Genomic DNA, 16278 nt, shown 5'->3' with positions numbered 1-16278 from the left:
GTCTCATAGAACAGGTGTACAAACGTCAGAGGGTCCGAGGACATTCAACAGACATTATGTGGTCTGGTGACATGGGCTTTTATGGGCCCCTGAACCCAGCTATTCCAAATTATAGCAGGAGAATATGATTGCTCTTGTTTTAAACCCTTATGTTTTGGGTTGGCTCTCCCATAGCAATAGGTAATTAGAACACTAGTTAGTGGGGAATTGTAGCCAGAGGATATTATGGGGCTGTTGACTCTGTCTTCACCGCTCATATGCTCAAGTATTACTAGACTGCCAGAGAGAGATGAACAGAAGTTTTCCTTAGACCCTTCCCTTTGCTATCAGCTACTTGCAAGGGCATTTCCATCCATTCTAAGTGAGAATGGGTTCATTCACGGTTAGAGTTTGCTACGGTGTCCATCTTGAGACTCGTAAAGTACTAGATGATCAGATAAAAAAAATTGGAAAGTGGGGTCCACTTGGCTCATAATTACATGCACAGGTACATAGGTGCAAAGTTAGACCTTTCATCTCCTTTTAATCAAGCATCCTTCATCTCCCTCGACCTGTGGGAAGATTTGACCTCTGTTATTAATCTTGTTTTATGTATTTGTGCAGACTGAAATATTAAGTGCACACAGCATGCTCTATTATCACCTGCTCTTTCTTTGAAGAAGTGTACCAGTGATAAGGCTCGAGTATAAGAAAATGGCCCAGGCACTTGATCCAGGGAGAAGAAAGACCTGGAACATCCAACAGGGTAAGTCTTCCCATAGCTGTGAAGCGGGGAGGCAGGGCATAGAGCCTTGAATTGCTGAGTCTTTGCTCATTACTCTGGTTGTGCTTGGTGAAGATGAGTGTCTGAATTTCTTGTAGATGGTGAGCATCTGGACAGTTGCTCTTTTGCTGCTGGGAGCAGCCAAAGGTAAGAAACATCCCACCTGCTTTTTGGGAAGGACGTAAACTCATCATCTCAGCACTGGCCAGAGAAACCTCAGCCATGGCTGGGCTTCCAGCAGCTCCAGACAGCTCCAAGTTTCCACAGAGAAGCGGATGGGGCTGCCCCAGCGCCTTGGAGAGGAGGCAGTTTGTGGGGGACCCACCTCAGAGTATTTCTCATCAGCCCACCTTTATGCCCTGGGTGCCTGAGGCCAGACTTTTCCAGATAAAGCGTTAAATCCTTGTCTGGGTTAACATATTGACTGACCAGTGTCTGTTATCATATTAGTAATCAAATAAACACATCTGAAACTCTGGGGATATAATTTTTTTTTTAATTCAAGGGAATTGCTTTACCCTGTTGTGTTGGTGTCCATTGTACAACAATGTGAATTAGCTTTAAGTATACATATATCCCCTCTCTCTTGCCTCTGGGTCATCACAGAGCGCCAAGCTGAGCTCCCCGTGTGGTATAGCTGCTTCCACTAGCTATGTAGTTTACACACGGTAGTGTGCATATCTCAATGCTACTCTCGAAATTCATCCCCTCTCCTTCCCCTCTGTGCCCACACATCTGTTCTCCACATCTGCCTCTCTATTTCTGCCCTGCAAATAGGTTCATCAGTACCATTTTTCTAAATTCCATGTATATGTGTTAATGTACAATACCAGTTTTTTTTTTCTTTCTGACTCACATCACTCTATACAAGAGGCTCTAGGAACACAGAACTTTTAAGTCTGCTGGTGGTTTGAGGCAGACAGGTCTCTGTGGGATTCAGTGGGACAGGTCCCTAATCAGAAGATGGGCGTGGAGGCCAGGCAAGGAGACAGTAGATGGAGCTGAGGCAAGACTCTGCCTGGTCTTCAGCCTGTCCCCAAGCAGGGGAGTGACCAGCCCAGCCTTGCGAGCTAATCTCTGAGCAGAGTCATCCTTTCTCTCCAGGAAATGAAGTTTGCCATGATTCTATCAGGTATGTCTCTGACTCTGAGCCCTGGGCTGGGACTGCAATCAGGCCCTTGAAAATTCTCCCCTGGAGCCCGGAGAAGATTGGCACCCACTTCCTGCTCTACACCAACAAAAACCCAAACAACGTTCAAGTGAGACCTCTGCTATTCTACATTGTTGTAAAGTAGTGAGCGGCTGTGTCTACCCGGGGACCAGAAGTTCCTTATTCCTGTACCTCCTGTCCTCCTCCTCCACCCTATCCTACCAGTTGCTCCCCCAGGCCTAGCCAAACCTGGACAGAGTAGGTCTCTGGTTAAAAAAAAAAAAAAGGCTTGAATGAACGGTTCACTTTTGTCAGAACCTCTAGCTGGTTGTGTGATTCTGGCCTGTGGCAAAGAGCTTACCATAAAAACCTACGGAAGGTAAGACCATGAATCACAGTCCAGACCTAGTAGAGGTAATGATTCCTGACTTGTGAAGGTAGGGCAGGGAAAGGTCAGGGTGGGCTTCCTGGAAGAGGTAGCTTTTTGCTAAACTTTGAAAAGCTGTGGCATTGGAACGGGCAGAAATGGGGCAGAAGGAGACAGGCCAAAGTGGCTGGGCTACAGAAACATGGAACCCTTCTGTGTGTGTCACGGATTCTCCTTTCCTCTGATCCATCAACGATTGAGGCGTCCAGTTTCCAAATAGCCAAGAAGACCCGGTTCATCATCCATGGCTTCATTGACAAGGGAGATGAGAGCTGGCTGGTGCACATGTGCAAGGTAGGGCCCGGCTCCAACCCCTGTGGCCTGTGCCCCAGGCATCTGCCCTTCTTTCCCATGAATGCCTCCACCTCCCTTTATGCAATCTCAATTAGTGAACTTGGAAACAGAAAACCCTGACATATTGAGGTTTTACTATGCAATTAAAATGCCTCTTCACAGAAATAAAAAGCCCTTTCCACGTCTCTGGACTGCATCAGCAGCCTGAAGCAATGCCATTTGCTATGTGAGTGATCACTTCCACTTGCTCATTTCTGATTAGATTATGCCTAAATGTTGTCTGCTTCATTTCAGTGAGGCTGCTTTGTATTTCCATAGATGAGGGATTATGTTCTTTTTGTTCAATTATTTCCCACTTCCCTAAGAGTCAGAGATATGTGCTATGACTGTTTATTTGAGATACGAGGAGCTAAGGCTGACCAGGTGCCCCAAATGGCAGAACGTGCGCATGCTTAGTTGCTCACAGATTCTCGTGTCCAACTCTTTTTGACCCTATGGACTGTAGCCGGCCAGGCTCCTCTGTCCATGGGATTTCCCAAGCAAGAATACTGCAGTGGGTTATCATTTCCTCCTCCAGGGGATCTTCCCTACTCAGGGATTGAACCCATCTCTCTTGCTTCATCACCTGGGAAGCCTTTGCACTAAACTGCAGAATAGAAAGTGCCAAAACCCACTGTAATGGAGCGTCTTTAGGATAGACAGAAGGATAGACAATGGAATAACACACATGTGTACACGTGCACATACACACATGTGTACACATACACACAAGCGTACATGTGCAAAGGCACACAAACACACACATAATATACCATCCACCCCTTCTTTTCTTGTGTTCACTGATTCAATGTTTCTCTGACACCTAAGAAGTTATCCTAACAGCCCGCCTGCCACACACACATTAATAACTCCAACCTAAAATGTCAACAGGAAAACTTACAAACCCTGAAAAGCGAAATCATTCTGCATTTGACCTCGGTTTTAACCATATATTTAACTCTTACTATCGCTTCTGTCCCATCATTAATAAGTACCTTAATGTGTAGACTGTAAGATATAGTTTATACTCTAAATTCTCCAAGTTTGTAAGAGATTCCTCAGGGCTGCTTTAAAAATAAAGGTCCTGAGAAAACAACTGTTGGTATTCGTGTGTGTGATCACACATGCTAGTATCATATATGTGAAAAGATTCTTGATGGATTTTTAATTTATAGCACCATTTTAGACTCAATCTGGTCCTGTGTCTTCCCTGGCAGAACTTCTAAGCATATATCAGTTCCTGTGACATCCAGAAAGAAGTTTCCCTTTCAGAATTCTCCAATATATTTTAAATCAGTACAGTTCTATTTTTCAAATATCTGCAGTGTGTCTTTCTTCTGTGAAATACTATGCTACCCTAACTCTAAAAATAGTGACCCTTCTCTCCCACCTTAGAACTTACTTAGTGCCCTGTAGCCTGGGGTGAAGCAAGCCCAGGCTTTGTCAAGAGGCTAAAAGGACCCCTAGTGGTCAAATCCGCAAAGTCAGTTAGACCCCAGCTTCCAGAGAATGAATGCGCTTGAGACCTTTTCTTTGCTCAACAGGGCTCTTTAAATGATGCCCTGGTTTTATCCACCTTACTGAATCCACCTTACTGAATCTGGTCAAAGAAAACCAGAGTGGTCAGCTTTTAATTAATCTACAAGCTAGAGAGGAAACTAATTTGCCTTTCTCATAACATACCCGCTGAGGGATAATTCCTGTTGGCAACAGGATTCCTAACAAAGTCAAATTCACCCAGTGCCCCTGCTAGGAAGGGACAGAAAAATGGCCAGTGATAACTCTCAGGGACTATTTCTGAGCCCTGGTTGGATGTGGATTCATAAGCCCCATGATAACCCCCTGGAGTCTCTCCAACACCAGAACATGTTTGAGGTGGAGGAGGTGACCTGCATCTGCGTGGACTGGAAGAAAGGCTCCCAGACACTTACACTCAGGCCGCCAACAATGTGCGCATGGTGGGCGCCCAGACGGCCCAGATGCTGGCCATGCTCAAGGTGAGTGATGGCCGGGCTGCAGAGGAGGTACGTGACACCACTGGTCTCTGTGCAAAGATGCAACTGAGGGCTCTATGTTTAAAGAGGAAATATAATTGATAGCTCTCTCAGAGTCTTACCCCTAAAACTCACTTTGAATCGAGGCGCTGTGATCTGTAGACCTGTAGTAAACAAGTACATTTGGGTGAACATCTCTGAGACCAGCGGGTGTGAACACTTTGAGCTTTGTGCTGTTTGTCCATCCAGTATTTAGGAGCACAGTGTCAGGAGCTCTGCCAGGATGTAAAGAGGACAACTGAGGTCCCAGGCCCTGGGGGAGTTTACAGGGACAATAGGGTGTGATCAGGGTTCTGATGTGGGGATGGGGAGGGGGTAGCTACAAGGCCTTATAGGAGCACATGGGGGTCAGTGAATCTAGTCTAGAGAGGGGGGGCCCGTAATTAAGGATGTCTCCCAAAAAGAGCCATCTAAGTTGAGAGCTGATGGCTAAATTGTAGATAACAACAGGAAGTTGTCTGTTTGCAACAGACAACTTATACAGACCCAAATACAACATATTTGAGGAACTGAAAGTTCCACAAAAAGTTTGGGTAGAAAAAGAGTCTAGAAAAATAGGTGTTGAGTCAGGAAAGCTCTGAGGCTTTTGTAATGAGTTGGGTTTCATCCTAATGGCAGTGGAAGGTTTTCAGTAGAGAAGTGATGGCTTTAGGTTTGTGAAAACCACAGCAGAGAAATATCCTGACAGTACAATCTTCCCTTTCCAGTCAAACCACAGCTACTCACCTTCCCAAGTCCACCTCATTGGCCACAGCCTGGGGGCCCATGCGGCGGGAGAGGCAGGGAGAAAAACTCCAGGCCTGGGCAGGATTACAGGCGAGACTCGAGGGCCAGGGCCCCAGGTTTTGTCCCCAGTAGCCCCAGGACATGCCGTCCCCTTGGCTGTGGCAGAGCTGGCTAGTCTGCACAGGGAAGCTCCTCAGAAGCCTGTCTTTGTGGCAGGGGAGGCAGTGGCTTTATTCCCTTTGCTTCCTCCGCTCTGTCCGCATTCATCCTTTCTAGATCTTTTTCTGTTGTGTGGTTCTCTTAGCAGGACTGGGCTCCCAGGAAGACGCAGAGCAAGACTGAGATGAACATGAGCAAACACAATTAAAAAGGATCCGTGTCGTCATTCTTTTTCCCCTTCTCTGAAATCAAGGGCAGAAGAGAACACAGAAATCCCACTGCCTTCATTGGCAGAAGAAATACCGTCACCATCACACCAAAAGCATCCTTTTAACCCAAGCAAAGCCTTTAAATTATGACAACAAATTACATCAATGTAATATAATCATTATAAAGCTAATATAACTATTACAGTAAGCATAGATCAAGTGCCCACTTATCCCAAATACTTTGCAAAGTGTTTTACATTTTTCTCATTTAATCCTCAGAACTAAAGAAAAAGGCTGAGGGAAGCAAATGACTCGCCCAAGGTCACACATCTAATCAGTGATAGAACTGACACTCAATACTGTTTCTCCTATCTTATGGCTTAAGCAAGCCTCTACCTTTATAAGAACTCTACCATTTATCGTCAAGAGACAGTTATGTTCGTGCCTTTACAGCTTCTCTGACAAAATCTTCAAAGACAACTGTTAAATCCAGGAGTCCTGTCAAGAAGGAGATATAGTCAGTAGTGTCCAACTCTTTGAGACCCTAAAGAGCCTGGAAGGCTTTGCCACAAGCGTCACCATACAGTCAGGGAAAAATAATACTAAATATTTACTTACACACCCATAACAATGTGCCAGGCACTTTGCTAAATGCTACATATCCTATCTCATTTAGTCTTATCATAGCTGAATTATTACCCTTATTTTATAAATGGGGAAACTGAGGCATAGAAAAAGCCAAGTGATTCACCCCAGGTCATGCAACTTACTCAAGACATAGCCAAGCAGAGCTTTGGAGCCAGGCAGCCTAGTCCCAGAGGGCCTTTCAGAGGGTGCTGGTGGTAAAGAACTCACCTGCCAATACAGGAGACATACGTGGGTCCGATCCCCCCGTCGGGAAGATTCCACTGGAGGAGGGCATGGCAACCCACTCCACTATTCTTGCCTGGAGGATCCCATGGACAGAGGAGCCCGACAGGCTATGGTCCATAGGGTCATTAAGAGTTGGACATGACTGAAGCAACTTAGCATATACGCACACATGTATGCATCCTAGTCCCAGAATCTGTGTTTTGAATCAGGATACCTTACTACTTCTCCCCTTTTCCCTTCAAACTTGGGAAGGGAATTCCCAATTGTGTCCATGGCACACAATTCCCAATTGTGTCCATGGCAAACCCGTTTGCACGAGAGTCTTCTATGTGGGACAGCAATAAGAAGCAATCACAGGTAATGAAGGTCAGAGCAGAGACCTGCTACTTAATGTGGCTGTTCTTTATCAATGGTCAGCAACTGGGATTAAGGGCATCATTCAGATATAGCTCTCTGTATCAGATGAAGTCAGAATGACAATGAATAGTTGAAATTTTCAGCCAGACTCATCATTTGGCCCCACAAATGATGCAATATTTTTATTGAATGTGAGCATAATGACTTTGTAGGGATGAACAACAGCAAAGCAAATGTTAAGGCTGAGGACCAATGTGCTCGTCTTTCATGACTTTATGAGGCTTTGAGAGAATAGAGTAGCCTAGACTCTCCATCAGTAACAGCCAAGCAAGTTCAGGCCAGGTCTGGAAGGTGTGCTATGATAGCGACCACTTGGCAAGAGTTTTTAGGGGCCAAGGAAGGTTCTAAGAAGGAGCAAGACATCATGAGAGTGAAAGGGGTGCTCACATAAAGCCACCTAAGGCTATTCAGGATTCCTTTTTATTTGCCTAAGTCTGTCATGAGAATGTCCTTGCCTTTGCTTTTGTCATGTCTGGGAGGTCATGTCGCATCTGATTGTGTCCTCAAGAACCTCCAGCCTGGTGCCTGGGACACAGGACAGCACAGAGGTTAGAGGCCTGGGCTCCAGCCCCAGGGAGGCTTGGGTTTAAATCCCAGCTCCGCCACTCCTAGCTGAAATCTGAAACCTGAGGCTGGAGTCTATATGGCTTTCTGTAATTAAGTATGGTGTGTTACCCATCTTTGAAGAAAAGTGAAAGTGTTAATTGCTCAGTCATGTCTGACTCTTTGCAACCCCATGGACTGTAGACCACCAGGCCCCTCTATCCATGGGAAATCCTGTTTGCATGAGAGTCACCACTCTAGTCCATGGAAATCCCATGGACAGGCAAGAAGACTGGAGTGGGTTGCCATTCCCTTCTCTAGGGGATATTCCTCATCCTGGGATCGAACCTGGGTCTCCTGCACTGCAGGCAGATTCTTTACTATCTGGGCCACTAGGGAAACCCCTGAAGAAAGGCAAGGGTTATAGGGACAATACAAGTAAAGAGTTCAAAACATTTCCCAGCAATCAGAAAGCAGACTTTCTATGTTACCTATCATTTTGTGTCTGGATTTTGGACTTATCTTAAATTTCTGAATATGTAGTCCCATCCCGCTTGGAGGGAAAGGCTGAGAAGTTGTCACAGGACCCCGGCCACCTATGCAGACTTCCTCCTTTACTTCCCCAGGAACCCGGGACTTCGTGGTTTGCAATCACTTGAGAAGCTATCTATAAGTACTACTCAGAGAGCATCCTCAATCCCAGTGGATTCACCGCATACTCCTGTGCTTGCTACAGGACTTTGAGTCTGCAAGATGTTATCCCACCTTGAGTCCCACGGTGGTGCTGTTGTCCTGCTGTGTTGGGGTCTGCAGTACTCTTCACCAGTGTCTGCTGCTGCTGCTAAGTCACTTCAGTCGTGTCCGACTCTGTGCGACCCCTTAGATGGCAGCCCACCAGGCTCCTCCGTCCATGGGATTTTCCAGGCAAGAACACTGGAGTGGGCTGCCATTTCCTTAACGCATGAAGGTGAAAAGTGAAAGTGAAGTCGCTCAGTCATGTCTGACTCTTAGCAACCCCATGGACTGCAGCCCACCAGGCTCCTCCATCCATGGGATTTTCCAGGCAAGAGTACTGGAGTGGGGTGCCATGGCCTTCTCCATCACCAGTTTCTGATCATCCCTTTTTCTTTTTGGCACTGCGTGTCAGAGTTCACGTGGAGTGAACCCCTCTGTGGAGTGAAGGGGAAAAAACCTTTAAGCAGGAGGTAGCTACAATTCTAGAAGAGTCACATGGCAGAGGATGATTCTGGGAAATCAGAGAGTAGAGCAATCAGTTCAGTGATCTAGGAAGGCTTCCTGCTGGAGGCAAAGTTTGAATCTTGCTTGGAAAATCATAGATTTTAGAAGGAGGAGAAGGAGTGCAGATTTCTGACTAAAGCAGAGCAAAAATAGAATGTGCGAGAGAAGAATACACACACCAGAGGGACGGAAGGCTGGGCGCCAGGCTGGGGGCTGGGGGTGGGGGGTTGTGTCTTGTGCAGCAACGAGAGAGACAGAGTATATGATACACTCGAGCCTGGTGTGACCATCTCCCCCCAGCTCCCCATTCAGCGACATCATGTTGGTAGCCTGAAACTGGCCACAGTCAGAGAGTATTTATAGCATGGAAATTGGTAGGCATTACAAAGGACTTTTTGTTCCAGTGTTGCCTATAAATCATTCACCAGCATACCACTTGATGGAACCCACATTGGATCTAACCTGGGGAAAAGGCATCAGTGTTTTGTGAACCTCCTGAAGAAGTCCTAACGTGATGTGCCTCGTGCTTGGGTACCACGCCCTAGATGAAGGTAGTTTAGAGACCATCTATTCCAGTCTCCTTCCAGTTATAAAAGAGGAAACTCAGAATGTAAGAAAATTGCCCAAGATATCATAGAGAGACAAACATGCCTTACAGCCAGGTCCATCTTTCTCATTAGAACAAGTGCTTCCCCTGACCTGGTGAAGGGTGTCCCGCAGATGGGATGCTATGCTGAGATTTGCTGGCAAGACACGTGAGGAGCAGCAGCAGTTCTTCCTGAACACAGGAGATTCCAGCAAATTTGCCGTTAGTTGTGCTGTGACTTTCCTGCCCTGGTAAAGAAGGTTTGGTTTCTGTTTTACGTAAACATATATAACCTGAAATATTTGTGGGTACATTTTATCTTAGTAAAAGGACACATCCACTCAAACTACCCCATTTAAGACTCAACTGAGAATTTAGAAAGGGTCTGCTTTACTTCCAGTTTATTTCTATGACATAAAATGAGCTCACGCAAATAGCATGGCTAATGGGCTAACAGCGATTTACATGTTTCTGTGGCCATCTTCTCTGAATTTTTGCCACCCCACAGTCTTTTGTTCTCAAACATTGTCTCATCCACATCTGTTTTTCTATTCATTCAAAATTTATTTGATACTAACTCTTTGCCTGTCCAACCCACTTAGAAGCCCAACTCCAGTCTCTCCATTTCCAGCCTTCTGTACATGTGTCCCTCTTGATCATGGGTGTGGGGGAGGGGTGACTGTCTAGTGGAGGGTGAATAGGAATCAGAAAGGGGTAATTTCTCTCCAAATTCAGCTGAATGAGCTCAGACAAAGGGTAGAGATGAACATGTTTCAGCCACTTTGTGCCAACCTGCCCATGAAAGTTCCTTAAGACGTTGCACTGTAAAAAAAAAAAAAAAAACAGAGAGACTGTGTATATACAAATACATAAATATAATACAAGTCTTATATAGTACTTTAAGTCAGGTTTATTGAGATATAATTTATGTACAGCAAAAGTCAGTCTTTGTGGTGTATAGCTGATTCTATGGGTTTTGATAAATGAATAGTCATGTAGCCATCTCCACAGTCAAGATAGGGAATATTTCCATCACTGTATACATATTTATTTAAAAAGACGTTGATGAATCAATCCTTCTTCTGATGTGGTGATGCATGAAATACATGCCCATATTTTAAAACAACAAATTAAACATTCAAAAGCCATATATTCATTCCTCAACTAACATTTATTTATGGACCACAGACTGTGCTAGACATAGGGGGTGCAGGGAGGATGTAAATACTCTGGTATGAAATTTATAATACAGCAGAGAAGATGGAAACTGAGCAAGCAGCTCCAAGTGCATTGGGCTTGGCAGATTGCTGCTGGGATATTGGGGGGACAGAGCACACAGCCTTGACCAGGGGAAGGAGGAGAGAAAACACCTCTCCAGATCTGAAGGACACGTGGAAGTTAGGCAAAGGGTATGTGGGGGGGGGTGTGTTTACATTCCTACGTGTGCATGCGTGGGAATGTGAGTGTGTATGAGTATGTGGGTGTATGTGTACATGTGAATATGTGTGTCCGTGTGTGTTTATGGGATTTTCCAGATGGTGCTAGTGGTAAAGAACCTGCCTGCCAGTGCACGAGGTATAAGAGAAGTGGATTCAATCCCTGGGTCAGGAAGAGGCCCTGGAGGAGGGCAAGGCAACCCACTCCAGTGTTCTTGCCTGGAGGATCCCTTGGACAGAGGAGCCTGGTAGGCTATAGTCCATAGAGTCTCAGAGACTAGGACACGACTGAAGCGACTTAGCATGCACGCACGTGTGTGCTTAGGTATGTGTGTGAGTGTGTGGTCATATGTGTGCAGGTTTGTGTGCACATGTGTGTGCTCCTAGGGGCCAAGACAACTCTTCAGGTATAAATCTTGATGACCTCTGTGCTGGAGACTACTCAAGCCACAGAGAAGCAAAGGAAAGACAGACCTGGCCCTTGAGACTCTGAGGACGGCACCCGGAGTTGCCTTTCGAATGCGGGGACAAGCGCTCGCTTCTTCTCTTCTCACCTTCACTCACACTGCTGTCCTTCTAGAGGGGAGCTGCCCGACAGAACTCTAGCTCGCAGTGGCGATGCTCTGTGCGGCCCAGCACAGCAGCCATCAACCATGTGTACCAATTCAGCGCTTTCCATGTGGCTAAGCAAAGTGAGGGTTTTTTTTTTTTTATTATTTGGATTTAAATTTAAGCAGCCACATGTGACTACTGGTCCCTTTACTGGGGTGGGGCCACTGCCAGATGCGTGCTTCTCCTTAGGGCCTAGTTCCAGTTGTAGGTTAACATGTAGAACTTTCTATCTCAATGCCTCAGTGTAAGGAATGGGGAACAGGGATCTGAGATGTGGGTTCACTATCTTGAGCATGAATAGACTAATCTCATTTCTATGCCCCGTGCAGGCTGGAGATATGGCCTTTCTATAACGCTGTCTGGAAGAACAGCCACTGGTCAAATCAAAGTTGCTTTGTTTGGAAATAAGGGAAACACTTGTCAATACAATGTCTTCAAGTAAATTTCCTTTTTTGACACCATCTCTCACTTGGTGATACACAGGCCGTTCATAGGCATGCATTGACATGCTTGGCATATTTTTCTGAATGGCTCTTAAGTTATTTACTTTATATACAGAAGCTAATTTCAGATTTCTGCTAACAAGTGTTCTATTCTTTATTATAAATCCAGGCATTTAATTCTTTCTCTTTCAATAGATAAGATTTTTTAAGATTAAATCTAATGTTATCCCAGATATCATGTTTTCTGACTAGCCTAGTCACACATGTGTTTTGTGTTAAAATAAGTGGATAACTTGTTATTATACAAATAATTCAACCAGAAAAATATGAAAGAATTACATGATTTTCTATAACAAAGTTTTGAAGATAAATGAACTTACATTTGAAGAAATAATATTTCAATAGTAGTTTGAGGAACTTCCCTAATGGCCCAGTGGGAAGATGCCTAGCCTCCACTGCAGGGGGCAAAGGTTCAATCCCCAGTTGGGAAACTAAGATCCCACATGCCATGTGGCATGGCCAAAAGTAAAATAAATAGTAGCTTGAGACTGATGGCATTGTAACTGAGTTTTTCATTTCATTTCATTCAGATAAAGGTTAGACCTTTATCTGAGAATTAACTTGGAAAAATTATTTAGTTAATCTTGAGCAGAGAAAAGTGGCAGGAACTTATATGTTCATTAGAACTTATGAATGGGAATATTTCAGTGAATGGGAATGAACAGTGAATGGGAATGTTTTTATTTCTCTATTTCAAGTGGGATTATCAAACCAGGCTCCACCCTTTCCAGTGAACTTGATGGAGATATTGATGTTGGAACAATTGAGAAAGTCAAGTTTCTTTGGAATAACAACGTGGCAAACCCAACCCTCCCGAAAGTGGGTGCAGCCAAGATCGCCGTGCAGAAGGGAGAGGAGAAGACAGAGGAAGCGTCTTTGCTGGCTTGTTCCTGAGGATGTTCGTAGAAAGTTGCATTTGTCATGGAAACTCACCCCAGAAGGCCAGTTAAGGTTCAGCCAGTGTCCTCAGCACTCTCTTTGGGAAGCACAGATGATACAGCTCCACTTTCAGTGAAAACCCGAGGAGGAAAAATAAGACAGAGAAATAAATAGTTTCTGAGGGATATAAGGTTATAAATATGGGTTGGGAGATGGCTACGTGCTAAAGAGGGGACGATCCATGAAGGCTCAGAGCAATAGAGGAAGAAATCAGTTTTAGCAAAAGATATAAAATTTGAGATGAGACAAGAGAGAGCTGAGGTGTCCATATTTGCAGAATATTCATCCTGACCCATGATGTCCCCAACTGTCCCAGCTGTGGGGGATATGGGGGTAATGAGCAAAGCTCGGACCCCAAGTCCAGCCAGGAGGACACCTCTTTGTGGCTTGGTGGAAAGGGGTTCCTGGACTCTTGGTCACTGACTGAGGTTTTGGAGGTCTGGTGGGGTCACTAACCTCAGGCCCCAGAGAATGTCCCTCCCCTGGGCAGAGGGACAGCAGGGTTGGCAGAACTCACAGCCGTCCAGAGGCTGGATGACCTCTGTGAGGTTCTCCTTGTCTCTCTGAAGGGAGGATGGAGAGGCTGGCCCAGGCAGGTGGTCAGCAGAACGAGAAGGTCCTCTCAGAGAGACCACAGCACCGAGGAGGTGGGTGGGGAGCGCTCGCAGGCCAGGGGTGCAGCCGAAGCCTCCCTTGCTGGCCCCACCAGGGAACACTGGGGCTTGAAGGCCAGTTCCCCAGGCCCTGTGAGGAAGCAGAACCATTGCCTGCATCCTGGGACCATGTGATTAAAATCAGGTCAGAAGAATGTGGTCTCATGGGAATCTTTACAACACGAGGGTGAGGCGTTCCCAGGAGATGACTTGCTCACAGGTAGATCTGAGAAAGGAAAAAAAAACAAGACCGAACCAACCAGGGCGATGCACCCTGCAGTGTCTTTCTGCACTTTCTAGAAACGGAACAGAATGTGGTTGAGGCTGTGCCTGAGGCCCTGAGTCCTTCAGCTGCCACCTCAGCTCTCCAGAGGCCTATGTGCAGGTTCCCCACCCGCCAGCTCCAGAGGGGATCTATCCAAAAAAAGCTGGATGGTGGACATCAGATATTTTAAATATAGGAAGATCGAACCTCACCAACTAGTCTAGGGAATAAAAATGCTGAATTCATTAACTTATTCAAATATTTTGCTGTTGGGAAAACAGCCAATAAGTAACATTTTAAAAAATAATAATAATTGGGAGACCAAAGAAAAGTAAGACTTTGGTCCAACTTCCTCTCAGATATCCCTCAGGTTTTTTTAGTTAATATGTGGAAGTTATTGTGGTTTCAAGTCCTACCAAAGAATCTGCTGACAGGAATTCCCTCCAGTGACATGGTGTCAAAAGAAAAAAATGTAGCTTTCTCCCCTTTATTTCTCTCTCCCCCCAACACTGGCCTCCTCCCTTCCTTCTTCTCTGACTTGGTTAAGTGCCAGGTCTGCCAGGAGTACAGGAGGGGAATGCAAAGACCGAGGGGAGGATGCTCTGGAGGGCTTAACAATGTAGCTGTTGGAAAATTAGACTTATAATTCATGCAAAAGGTCAAAAGCACAATAAGAACTCCACATGAGGGGCCCAAAGAGAGTGGCTGGGAAGGCAGGCAGAGGGTCCTGGAGGAGAGGAGGGGCAGGGGGAGGCCAGGCTGCTGAGGGTGGGCCTCCTGTGCAGAGGACCAGAAGATGATTAGGTTAGGGTTAGGGCTTCCCGGAAAGACAAATGAAATACAGAGGGAAAATGGGGAGGGGCCAGTGAAGGTGAGGAAAGAGGATGAAGCTTCAGAGCTCATAGGTGGTGAGACCTGAGAGAAGCCCGTGTTTCTTAGAAGAGCTCTAACCATCACTGCTTACATCTGCCATGTTTTTTAATTAATTATAAAGCTTGTTTACATGTATTGTCATGAGATGTATTATCAACATGGAATTCTCACTAGTCACAGGAGAGAGCTATGCCCTCTTCTACAAATGACACCAGTGATGAGACTCAAGTAACCAGCTCCCTGTCATGTTGGGAAGGCAGGAGCGGGGAGCCCCAGCAGAGAGCCAGGCCCCCAACTCCAGGCTTGAAAGGCAAGGTCACGGTAACTGTAGAAAATGTGGGCCATGACGTCAGCTAGACCTGTATTTGCATCTTGGTTCTTCCACGTATTAACTGAGAGCCTTCTGTGCCTCAGTTTCCTCTCCTGTGATGTAGGACTCGTGACAACACCTCCGCATACATGTGCTGTGAGAAGGAAGTTCACATCACATGCACAGTGAACAGCTAGTGCCTTTGCAGCTAGTAGGACCTCGGTCTACTGTAGCAACTGTATTTTCTGGAGCTACTGTAAGGTTGAATCGGGTCCTCCGAGTGACTAGGCAAGACTCAGTCCATCTGTAAATCCATATGCCAGGGTTTTGGGGGTGTTTGCCTGGGTTGTGGAGAAGGAGAGCTGTGAGAGGCCCAGTCCCTGCTCCGAGGAGCTCACAGTACTGGCTGTCAGAGTGTCCAGAGACCATCCACCCGCATCGCGTCCTGAGACCAGCCAGCCATTCCCACTGGAAGCCCCCAGGCAATCAGCCCTCCAGTAACTGTTCGAAGCTACCAGCCTAGGGCAGCCTTTTGAATTGTAAATCAGCAATTACCTCCATTGAATGAGGCCGGTTGCCACGTAAGGATGCCCCGGCACTTAGAAAAAGCGTTCCTTTTCTCTCCAGACACAGTTTCTGCAGCGAAACTGTCCCATGTCATGACACCGTGAGAGAAGATGTCCTGCTCACTCTCATGCCCTGTTAAATGCCAGGCTGGTGCCGCTGGCTGTGACACCAATCTGTTCATGCATCTATCTGCTCACCTCTGTTGCTGATGTCAGCTACCCCCTCTGGGACATTTGGAAACTGAATATTTTTAAATGTCCTGCGCATTTTCTATATATTTGGATTTCCTGCCCTTGACCTGCAGTTACCACACCTTCTCCCCGCCCCAACCGCCCAGTTTCCTTGGTCCTTGTGCCCACTGTCTTCTCCTCACCTGAGAGGGAGGCAACAAGCAGCGGAACTAGAGGGTGGGCGTTGAGGGGCCTCAGCAGAGCTTTAGCCCTGCCCCTTCATCTACAAGTGAGGCAAGAGTCCCAGAGCGGGTTTGGGGAGGGTGGCAGGGGGGTGTTCGCTGTTCGAGCATACAGAGTGGGTCACTGTCCTGTCATTGGGACTGAGGGTCAGGCCTCAGACCTTGGCTGCCTTGAGATTCTGGAAGGCCATGCTAGGACGTGGCCTCTTTGTGGTGGTAAATTGGGTGG

The 16278-nt window shown here is 46.2% G+C and overlaps 1 protein-coding gene across 1 annotated transcript; it reads left to right on the top strand.

Moving 5' to 3' along the window:
- LOC102189732 (inactive pancreatic lipase-related protein 1) lies at positions 862-15776 on the top strand. The gene is given in 13 exon segments (XM_018041106.1): positions 862-910; positions 1868-2023; positions 2510-2634; positions 4537-4597; positions 4600-4670; positions 5435-5543; positions 8281-8321; positions 8323-8409; positions 9574-9625; positions 9628-9705; positions 11857-11965; positions 12729-12902; positions 15698-15776. Coding segments are annotated over 13 exon segments (1191 nt in total).

This window comes from Capra hircus, chromosome 26 (assembly GCF_001704415.2).
Source record: "Capra hircus breed San Clemente chromosome 26, ASM170441v1, whole genome shotgun sequence".
Classification (NCBI taxonomy): Eukaryota; Metazoa; Chordata; class Mammalia; order Artiodactyla; family Bovidae; genus Capra; species Capra hircus.
The sequence above is the reverse complement of the archived record's forward strand: the minus strand, read 5'-3'. Positions and strand labels throughout refer to the sequence as shown.